We start from the raw sequence: 12,121 nt of genomic DNA, 5'->3' as shown, positions 1-12,121 counted from the left end.
TTCATTAGTTTACACAATACCAAATATCTCACAGTGATGTTTGATATTCATTTAAACAGAAAAAGACAGATCTTCAAAATTACTTTAGAATTTAAAAAAAAACAACGGTTTTTTACAACTGGTAAAATAATCATATCAATGTTAATTGGATTTACATTTGACTTATAAAACAAATATAATTTAGATTTGAAGTACAAACTCTGTTATTTTCCAATTTATAATTAAAATGTAACATTGTTTTAAAATCATTATAAATATTTTATTATAACTTAATTATAATGTCTACCAGTTTCGAAGCTAACCGCTTCTTTAATACTATTATTTATTCTTGATAAAGAAGCGGTTAGCTTCGAAACCGGTAGACATTATAATTAAGTTATAATAAAATATTTTTAGTGATTTTAAAACAAAGCTACATTTGAATTACTAAATGGCCGTTTTAAAGAGTGTTTCATTGAAAATATATTTGGGTTAATTGAATTCATATATTATACAAGATTTTGTGTTTGTAAAAACAAAGATCTTCATATACAAAGTGATTTATTTATTATTTTTGCATTCCAAGGGAAAGTTTTACAATAATTTATATAAGTAGTTACGCCTTATTAATAAGGATCTTCTTAAAATTATGCAACATTTATTATTTAAAGGAACTCATGTGGAATCGACGTGTCTTACTTACATTTTGTTTATTTCGAAAATATCATTTAAAAATCGATATATCCACTTCATTTGCGAATACTCGACAAGAATGCTATTTGTTAAAACTTTACAAATATCTTGTAAAATTCTTTGGTTACACTTAGTTTCACTATTTTCCGTCAATTCATTTCAACAATAAAAATGTAGGAATTTCGAAATCACAATGCAGATTTTAAATACATTTTACGTAATCACATTTTAGATATTTCAAAATCGACAAATCGATGGTTGTCTTTATAATAATTTTATAAATATATTACACATTACCGTCTAAACTTCTAAGATATGCTAACAAATTATTAGTTGTCTAAATTAATTATTAGTCTGTCTCGGCTATAAATTAATTGATTTTTTATTTATTTATAATTTACCAATATGTTCTAAATAGTTAGTTTATATTCACAAAATGTTTTTATTTTTATTTATATGTTATGTCAAAAGTAGATCTGGTTTCATAATAACCTCCAAAACCCTGATTTCTTTGTTTTTTTTTGTAAATCTGTCAACGAAAAAAGTTGTTTTAAACTACCCTGTGGAAACATACAGGACACACTTTCAAGTTTTTGTCAGTTAATTTGTTTTTTTTTTAAATTTTTTTCAGATACTTGTATGAAAATGGACATATTATTTTGCGATAGGTATCTCTATTTGCTGCGATTCTACTAGAAAATATTATTTTTACTTTATTAACCCTGTAATTCTAATAGATTTTTTCATTACAGATGTAAAATAACATTTTCATTAGCTTAACATTAAAAAAATGGGGTGAAACATAAAATAAAAACAACAAAAATATATTTTAACAAATGAAATTTTTATTTTTGAAAGAAACAAGTAAACACCTTTAAATTTCACATGATTCAACCAAAATTTTGATTCAATAATTATAGACCGTTATCACAAAGCAACATTTTTTTCCATATAATTCGTTCGCTGTTAAACCAATAAAAATCACTAAAACAATGTTATATGATAAAACTGGCAGATGGTACTATGCTAAAATGATTTTGGTAAATAATGCAATGATAAATAAATAAATTTTTATTACTATATGTTTTTAAACGGTCGAAAAAAACCACAAGGCAAAATGTCAATTTAGTATCGACTTGATAACGATGAAATTATTAAAACGATTAAATTTTAATACCTTTTGAATATTTTTGTTATCATGGAACTAGAGTAACATTTTGTTTTTAGACACTAATGATTTTATTCGAGCGTTAATATTAATTAATTGGAACTATGTATAATTCAATTAAGTACGTATACAGGCAATAAATTTGCCACAAGAAAATATAATCAGTTCGGACACAGTAAAGCAGTTTTTAAACGATTTTTCAAAACTAATTTTTCACAATCGATGACAGTTTTGGAATATACTTATATGGTATCGAAGGGTATTTATCAAAATTGTGTCATGTCATCTATCAAGTAAGTAGAAACTGAAGATATTAAATGGACAAGCTTTAAAAAAAACTAAAATTAGCTGGAATTTTTTTTCAGTCTTACAAATTAACGTGGTTGTCTTCATCATAATAATTTATTAATATTCATACTATTTCGATTTTTGTTAGATACATTTTCATTAATTATAATATAGTACAGTAATAATTATCTAACAGTAATAAAACGGTAAGAATGAACGATGGAAAATTTCCGAAATTTTACAATAACTTACATTTTTACTCTAGAATGTTTAAATTATATTAAATATAATTGCTTTTGAGAAAGTATTTACAGGAATTTCTATGTTAATATTAATAGGAATTACGTACACAACAATTTAAAAGTAATTAATGTACAATTTGTTGAATATACAATACTTGGATATTTAACTCAACGGTAGTACTTTGGCATAGATTTTTTTAAAACTCCCTTTATCCATCAATGTACACGGTGTAACAAAACATTTAATCAAATAAATACGCAAAATATACAGCGCACTTTGAGAATCAACAAAGTAAAAGACAAACATTTAATAAGATTTCTCGGGAATAACACAAGTTTACACAATAAACTAAAATACCCCTTTCGGAATAGAGGTTAAATGCATACAGGGTTAACATTTAAGTAACACAAACCACCGATTTTACGAAGTAAATAATGCCCACCACTACAAATCACAAAATGCCGGAGAGTAGATGAAAGACTTTAGAGAAGTCTGCCGAAATTAGACTAGATGAGAATGGATCGCTCCGTGTGGGAGCAAAATTGTTATAAACCTTATATATAACTGGCCCTTATTTGGTAAACCGTTCCACTATCGAAATGCGGGGGTAGGGTTATCAGAATATCTGGCTGGGCGGGGCGGGTGGCGGCAAGCGAAACCCTCCCCATGGAAAGAGTCACGTGGCCTCTTCCTTGCACGCGTTCGAGTCATCAGATATTATGCCGAGAGGAGCCCCACCCTTGCTTTGGTTCACGACACACTTACGCATGTGCTTCTCCAGGGTCGAGGGCACGGAGAAAGGCATCTCGCAGAACCGGCAGCGGTAGACGTCTTTCCCCAATCTTCCGTGTGTCTTCATGTGCCTCGTTAGTTTGGAGCTCTGAGCGCAAGCGTAGGAGCACAGCTCACACTTGTACGGCTTCTCGCCAGTGTGAGATCTCCTGTGGACTGTCAAATTGGAGCAGTTCTTGAAAACCTTCCCGCAGTACTCGCACGTATCGTTTCGCCTGCTGTCCTTAGATTTCAGCAAAGGGTTTTGCAAAAGACTGTTCGGACTCGGTTTTAGGCTGTCGAAAATGTTTTCTGGCGGACGTTGGCCGTGCAAATTAGGCAGCCACCAGCCTTCGCCTCTTTCCATTTCCAGCTTCATTCTCTTGCTAGCTTCAAACGGGTTCTCGAAGGGGTTGAATAGAGGATGAGGAGGAACGCCCGGACCGGGCTGGCCGAGCATGTTTTTTGCGAACTCCTCCTTAAGTCTGAGGGCCGACGGTGGCAAGCCATTCATCTTCTCTTGACTTCCTGGAGGGATAGCTCCGAGACCATTATTATTGTCATGATCTTTGTTCGCCAACTGCCATTTCAGCGCGTTTCCGGATTCTTGAAGAGCTTGTTTATATGCTTCACTGTATTGAGCAATATTTGACAAGCCAAATTTATCCATCAATTCTCCAACTAAAGAAGCTGCACTAACGGGTGGCTGTGTCAAGTGATTTAGAGATTTCAAAGGTTTAGGAGGAAGGCCAGTTGAAGGGACGCTTAGATCTTCGGCTTCGTCTTCCTGATATTCATCATCTTCCTCTTCTTCTTCTAGATCTTCTTCTTCTAATTCATCGTTTGAATCATCTTCATCGAGAGTTTCTACAGAGCCGGCGTTGCTAGTGCGATCCTCGGGAGTTTGGTGAATTTTCATATGACGTTTTAATTTTGAACTTTGCGCACAGGCGTGATCGCACACTGTACATTTGTAAGGTTTTTCTCCAGTATGAGCGCGCTTGTGAACAATAAGGTTACTTTGGAATCGGAATTTCTTCCCACAGAATTCGCACGAATGGACCGAGTCTTCCGAGTTGCCCAAGAGAGCCTGTTTGGAGGGTGGTGTAGATGCCGATCGAGGAGTGGTGGTAATAGCTGGCGCGGAAGCGGGAGCTGCCGAGAGTTCGGATCGTTTCTCGGGTGGAGTGACACTCTGCGGTCTACTCGAGTTACTGTTGCTGTTGTTGTTGTTATTACTTGTAACCGGAGTAGGCGGTAGGTGAGAAGGGGAGGGGGAAGCGAAAGGTGGAGATTGCTTCCGGGGGCTAGGTGAGCTTGAATTGCCTGTGGCCGCCCCCGGGCTGGTTGTACCGGCCAGTTGCCGCAAGCGCTGCGAGTAAAAATCCAGTTGTGGTTCTAGAGAAAGTTGTTGGGTCGGAGGAGGGAGAGAACGGTCCCTGGAGGGAACCGGCGGTGCGGGAGGTCTGTCCGAGGGCGGGGGAAAAGGGGCATGTGGAGGAAGTGAGCCCGCAGCGACAGCAGCTGCGGCTGCGGCTAGGTTTAGTCCGTGGTGCCTGAATTGTTCAGAAACTAACTGCTCCATTCTGAATCGATGATCGTGATGCGACGGTCGTGCAAACATCGGAGCTGGTGGACCAGAGGGATGTCCTAGCGATGGAAGGTTTCCTCCCAGAGGCATTCTGAGTAGGCTGCCGACACCGAAAGGACTATGTAGGTCCGGCGGTGGTGGGGGTAGTAAGGGATGATGACGCAAAGACTGGGGAAGCGGAGCTCCACCGCCAGAAGAACACGAGCTCGTGGAGCATGATGAACTGGAACTGTGGTTGCTCTTATGTGGGCCCGGAGATTCGACGTAGATTTTGACTCCGTGGGAATGTTGAACGTGCTGTAGAAGTCGCCATGCGGAGTGCACTCGAGTCTTGCACGTCGAGCAGACGTAGTTGCTTGGCTCTGTAACAAAAAAGAAACAAATATTAATATACGAGATGATTTTTGTAACGTGTGAAAAATCTACGAACGAGCTGATACATAATTTTCTCATAAATCTCGCTAAATTCATCGCCATTTATCATTCGAAGAAAGGGTCATCTTGAACCGAACCTCTGTTCGTGGTCTACACCTAGAGGGGGAAGGAGATCTCCACACACTGTCCACATGAACAGGCCATTACTCATAGCTTCCTAGGGCCTCCCCATAGCGGGGGCTGTTTAGAATTCAGAGGGCGGAGGGCCATAAGGCTAATAGCGCCTCGGAAGTCGGACTCCGGACGGTGGCCGAGAAAAGGGGTGGAAATCCTTTACAATCTTCAATGGAGTGCTGGCTGAAAAGGTTTTTTCAGGTTTTTATATGATACCCTTCATACAATACTTCACGGTATTTAGGCGCCTGAATAGGGTCATAGCGAAAGTATCAAAAACCTTGTGTTATGAAAATAAAACTTTTAACGTGATAGTTTAAACGGTAAAAATATATTGGATGCGAGAATACAATTAAAAAGTAAAAAATTACTAGTATGTCGCAGAGCGCATTAAAAACATGCATACATATTCACAACTGAAAATAACACACGAGTAGGGTTGTATAAATTTTTAATAACTGCTTCTCGGTGGAGTGTTTTCTAGGAGAGAAAAAAATACGAATGGCGTTCCGAATACTTGGCGCGATTTTCCAAGCGGAAACGGCGCAGACTTCCGGTGCTGGACAGAAATGGCGGGACAATACAGCGACAGGTAGTAGAAACGACGCCACAAGCCTGCGTCGCGACACTTTTAATAATAATTCCCGGGCTTAGGCCTTTGGGGTTAATTCGTACAAAAACATCAGCAAAAAATATTTTCAGCTGAAAATTTAAATAGTTTTCGGAATCATTTTAATCGAAGTTTACAAAAATAATTGAAACAAAAATTGCATTATTCACAACATGAAAATGTTGGTGGCGAATTAGTTATAAGGATCGTTATATTCATCATTAAATGATTTATAAAGCATTCTGACATCTCAACATAGATAAAGAAAAATATGGAAGTCTAGTTATTTACAGGCGTTATGATCTCTCATAAATTGGTTAAGTGATCACTTTTGACAACCAAACTACTCAATTTTTTGGAACTCATACAAATGATCAATCTCATAACGTTCCATGATTGAATTCACAACAGCACTCTATGATTGGATTTAGAAAGATTTTATTTATCACAGACCCTTTTGTTTGCACAATCGAGAACATACTCAAAATGTTGTATATATTTTTTTTTAAACAAGCTTTTTTTTCAACATATTATAGGCTTTGAACTGTCACTATTGAAATCTAAAAAAAAATACCATTTTTTGTTAATTATCAGACCAGGAGTCGAAATAATCGTCGGATGTGTATAAGGAGGCACATGAATGTGGAAGAAGCGAATACTGCTTGCAAAAACTTAAAGGTGTGGCGTCATATTTTCTCTGCATACCCCTGCGGAGAAGCGACGTGACCTTATTTACTTTTCATACGATTTATAAAGGGTTTTACAAATACTTCTTAGACAAAATGAATTGAAGTAAAAACTCTTAGATCTAAATTTTTAAACTGCAAACATTCGAACATTTTATGAATACGTTCGTAGTACTTTTAAATTAAAGTTTTCAGTTTTTTTACTGTCAAAAGCTTTAATTTTTTTCAAGTCCATCTTCGCCTTAACATATGAGAAGGGGTGGTTCTCACCCTTGCTCGGCGTCACTTCGCGCATCGGGCGCCGCTCGGACGTCCGCCGCATAACAATCTCATCTCTCTAGACGTACAACCTTCCCATACCCCCGGAGCTTTCCTCTCGAAAGCCTCCTTTAAAAGGTGGGTGCTTCCATTTCCGCCCACCCCAGGCTGCAGTTACTTCTTCCCAAGGGGTCTAAGGTATGTGTTCTATAAACTTTCTTGTAAAACAAAAGTTTTACATTAAATTTGACGACTACTGTGAATCAGTCATAATGATAGATCGATTATTCGATATTTTCATTACTATTTCAATTAGTTATTACAATAACTGTTTAACGTCTAATAGTTTAAGCTGTAAATTAATGTATAAATGTTAAGAAAATAAATATATATATGGTATATGGTTCCACTCTGTTCCCAGCATGGTGCACTAAAATCAGTTTTAGCAAATAAAAATCTATCAGCGGAAGCTAAACTGGCAGTACACAATGGAGTTCTGGTTCCAACCCTTATGTATGGAAGCGAAGCATGGAGTTGGCAAAAGAAGGATGAAAGCAGACTGAATGCAGTCGAAATGCGATAGCTCAGACGAATGTGTGGCAAAACGATGTTTGATAGATGTTCGAATGATGAAATAAGGAAAGAATGTAAGGCTGAGGTAAGCATTATCGATAAAATTAAGAAAGGTGTGTTGAGATGGTTTGGACATGTGGAGCGTATGAGTGAAGAAAGAACGGTTAAACAAATTTATGAGGCGAATGTAGTTAAAAAAAGAAGCAGAGGACGACCGAGGAAAACTTGGCACAATCAGGTATGTCAAATACTTGAAAGCGGCCGGGTCAGGAGTCGTAATAATCGTCGGGTATGTATGAGGAGATGCATGAATGTAGACGAGGCAAAGAATGTTTGCAAAGACCGAGTGGTTTGGCGTTCGATTCTCTCTGCCTACCCCTGCGGGGAAGCGGCGTGATGGTTAGTTAGTAAGTTAGTTAGTATATGGTTCCAAAAAAAAGAATCCCACTCAAATTTTAAAAAAGTTATAAAATAAATTATCATTAATGATTTTAACGTTCGCTTCTATATTCATTATTCAATCATCATTCTCTACTATTGTAATTTGAATTATTTTATAATTAATTGCTAGTTATACTTAGCCAAGCGTTGTTGTGTCTTAATCTGATAAAATGGAAAGGAAAGAGAATAAAAAACACACATCCGAAAATATAAAACACCTACGATATAACAATGCAATCGAAAACATTGTAAATTCTTAATGACAGCAGTGTCAAGAAGCACGCTCTCCACTATTAGCAATTTTAAATGATACTGTTAAGCTCAACAGATGGCGCTGCCATTACGGTAAAAAGGTGTCAAAATAATTTTACCTTTCATAAAAATACCTGCGTATTTGAATGCAATCGATGAAAAACTTTTGGGGATTTAAGATTTTGAACAAACTAACATTTACATTTTTATTTATTTATATAGATTATACAGTTACTGATGTATTCGACGGATAAGTGCATAAGCTACCTCATACACGTTATATTAAATGAAATGCACACAAAATCGTCTTTAATTTATTTACTCGTATTTAACTGGACATTCGGAGTTGTCTTCAAGTCTTGATAGTTCTGGCAATTGTAGTACGATAACTCTGTTTTCTTCATTTATCAAATGACCTCTTAGCATATTTAAGTTAGCAACATCTACTAAAATGATATGGGTGTGCCGCAGATATAAAATTTAATTCAACACAGTTGTTAAGAAAAGGTGGTGTGAACATTTTTCTCTCAAACTTGATGTGTAACTTTTTGTCATGAGGTGACTCGATCTAATTATGCAAATATCCGTAGCAAATATTGGTTCCCCACAGAGACAGTTTTTTACGTTTTTTTTCTTTCCCCGGTCACACCCCGTCGTTTAAAAAAAACACCCTCACGGTCAGGGAGGAGAAAATAATAATGTCGTTGTAAAAATATTTACAGGGTGTTTCGAAAAACAAGGCAAAGTTATCAAGAGACTTGAATATAACATGATTCGTTGATACACTATTGAATATATTTTAAGGGTCCAAAATATTATACAAAAAAGAATAACGAAAAAATCGCTTTAATTTATTTTATACTGTATTTTATGATTTTAGAATTTACTTCTAGTCTTTATCGCGCCCAATGGTGCATAGGGCACTGCATCGTATCGACACAGTGATATCTTGCTCGTTAATTGCATGAAAGTAAGGTGATCATTTCTACGCTTCTCTAAAAAAACACAGTATGTTACTAGAAAATTTATGTTTTTTTTTTCACTTGTTTGTTTTGTAAAATTAACTTATACTTAATAAATCATTATTTGAGTATACGTTACTAAATTGTTAACAATTGTTATAAAATTACGAGTTTTTATTTATTTATTTATCGAGAACAGTCACGACCTATAATAAAGAACTTGAGTATCGTTCTTAAGGTGGGATAATCAACAGCCCTCAACTTAATTTTCTTTAAACCCAGGTAACATTTAACGTAATTGAATTTTTTGCTAAAAACATCGTTGTTGAATTGAGAAAAATAAGTACTTCTTCGAAATAAATATATGTGTAAAAATAAAATAGTTATTGAAATCTAAGGAGTTAAAAAAACGATACAAAAATATTTATTGGCCGAATTCCAATGAATTATATATTTTAAAAAATGTGCACGGTCATTTTTTGCTTAAAACACGGTTTTTGTATTGAAAAATTAAGTTTTTCTTCGAAATAAATTTATGATTTTTAAAAGAAATTAGTAATCGAAAGGTAAGGATTAAAAAACGATGATAATAAAAATTATTGGTCGAATTCCAATATAATTTCTTTAAAAAAATGTGCACGGATAACTCGTTTGGCTTCTCGCGTACTGACTTTGTGTATTTCTAAGTATTAACCGTAATTAAGTTCTAAGTAATTAACTGAGTAACTCCCTGTATTTTTACTTAACAGTTTCACTCAAATCGGAAAAGCGAAATTCCACATTTTACTGAATTTTTATCCGGTGAGACCCTCTACTGTCTATGCTAGGGGTGGATTTGGGGGTGGGTGACGAAACTATCCCTGAACGGGTGTAGATGGGGGAGTTTTAAACTAATATCGCGACACTTGTCAACATGTGTTGTTAAAATCCATTACCGCCCTAAAAACATAAAGCGAAACAAAATAATAAAACAAACGATATTTTCGATGGACATGGAAATATCCAATTTTTGAACCGTAAAGTAATGCGTTTTTTTTCAATTTTGTTTTCCAACATGTTGATGATACTACCCCCAAATATACCACAAATTTGTATTTTTATAAATGCTTTTTCTTCCCCTAAAAATACTTTTTACCAACAATAATATTTCTTATATAATATTATGTCTAAGTTTTCTTTTTTAAATAAATAAAAAGAACCTATTATTTATTTTTAATAGAAGTTTTATTCTTAAATACCACTGTTTTTAAAAATCTATTGCGACACGTGCTTTGATGCATTCAGCATCATTTTCAAACACCGTATGAGAAACTAAGTCTAAATTTTAGAGGTGTGTCAGCTGTAGGAGCTGTTTCTTATTTTTATTTGTTTATTTATTTATTATTTCATTTTATCAGTGAGAATATAGACTAAAGGTTAAAAAAATGGATTGATTTAACCACAAAGTGACTGCCGAATCCATAAATATTTATTTCTACAACATTATCTTAATTTCATTTAATATGCTTACATTTATTTCATACAACATTTTAAACCCTGCTTTCATATAATAAACGATCAAATAAACATTAATTTGATTCAGTTTCCTATGTACCATAGGGTTCCACCCTATGGTGCATAAGAAACCGCCATAAGGGTCAGTGTTAATAGCCGTAGTGGTGAAATTAATCAAAAGCTTATACTTTAACATAGGATATAACATTTCTACGTAGACTTATAGGTAGATTTTATTATTGATATCGTTAAGATTTCAAGATATTTGAAAAGAAAACAATTGAGTAAACATTTAACAAGGCATTTATTAATAACCAAAAATAGTATTTGCGCACATTATTTGTAATCTAAAAATAGTGTACAAATATTCCTTCGTAAGCGTTAAGCGCTCATCAAAGGTAAAAAATGAATAGTGCTACTTGAAACGGGGATGCAGTAGAGGAAATCATTTCTTAATTTTATTTAAAAAATTATTTGATATCCTATCAGATACTGGATTTTCGCTCTACGGGTGATATATCGATATTTGTTTTAAGTGTCTCAACTAAACCCAAATATCTATCGTTTTTATACGAAAGAAGACGAAATCTGATTCATTACCATTCAAAATTTCTTACCAAATAAACTCTGCAATCATGAATTGCAGAGTTTATTTGGTAAGAAAATTTAATTCCATTCATTTGTGTGCGAGTATACTGCATGCATCGTGAAATATTTTAAAGCAAGCTCAAATAATTTTAGTAAAGATATACGTATAAAAACTGTAAAAATAATAGTACTCTAAAATAAATATTTCGTAGCAATTGATTATTCGGATATTCTACTTAAACGAAAATTCGTATTTGTTTCGCGATTTTTTCGCCGGGGGTGTGAATTTTTCCATATCTTTTATTTGGGATAATCTTTAAGTTATCTTAAGCATAATAAATAATCTTTTTTCATCCCCTTTAGGCGAAAGGGGAGGATGTAATATCTAGAATTTGAATTTCTTTTATGCTTGTTCCATCTGATTCTAAGGCGCTATAAACCAGCATTAATAGTGGAGAAAGGGTCAAACTGAACAACGTGTGTAGAATATTTTTCAGTTATATATATTAAATAACGGATTCTGGATTTTAACCCCTTCGATTGCACGATTTAAAAAAAAAATATATATAATTGAATTATCTTTAAAGGGGGAAGAAAATCTTTATAATTTTTTAAACACGTACTTAGAAAACATTCAAATAATCTATGAATATTATAGGGTATATAATATACCCGAAAATAACAATTACGTTTTGAATGTCATTTTGAATTTTAAACGATGTATGTATGATAGATGTTCGAATGGTAAAATAAGGAAAATAGCAAAGCTAAGATGAGCATTATCGATAAAATTGAGAAACGTGTTTTGAGATGGTTTGGACATGTGGAACGAGTGAGGAAAAAACGGTAAAACAAATTTTCGAGGTAAATATACTTGGGAAAAGGAGCAGAAGAAGTGTGTGAAAAACTTGGCATGATCAGGTATGTCAAATACTTACGTAATGGTTAGTTAGTAGGTAAAAATTCCAAGCAAAA

The 12,121-nt window shown here is 34.3% G+C and overlaps 1 protein-coding gene across 1 annotated transcript in view; it reads right to left on the bottom strand.

The window, feature by feature from the left end:
* Positions 1 to 1,499: 1,499 nt before the first annotated feature.
* The window catches only part of LOC148305204 (BCL11 transcription factor A-like), a 96,938-nt gene continuing 86,316 nt past the window's right edge, over positions 1,500 to 12,121 (bottom strand). The window contains exon 5 of the mRNA XM_088267071.1: positions 1,500 to 5,095. Within this exon, the coding sequence (XP_088123197.1) occupies positions 3,048 to 5,095 (2,048 nt within the window). The 3' untranslated portion in view covers positions 1,500 to 3,047. The remainder of the gene's footprint in view (positions 5,096 to 12,121) is intronic.

The sequence above is a fragment of the Brachycentrus maculatus genome, unplaced genomic scaffold (assembly GCF_059751285.1).
Source record: "Brachycentrus maculatus isolate JH-2025_06_01 unplaced genomic scaffold, ASM5975128v1 h1tg000277l, whole genome shotgun sequence".
Taxonomy (NCBI): Eukaryota; Metazoa; Arthropoda; class Insecta; order Trichoptera; family Brachycentridae; genus Brachycentrus; species Brachycentrus maculatus.
The sequence above is the reverse complement of the archived record's forward strand: the minus strand, read 5'-3'. Positions and strand labels throughout refer to the sequence as shown.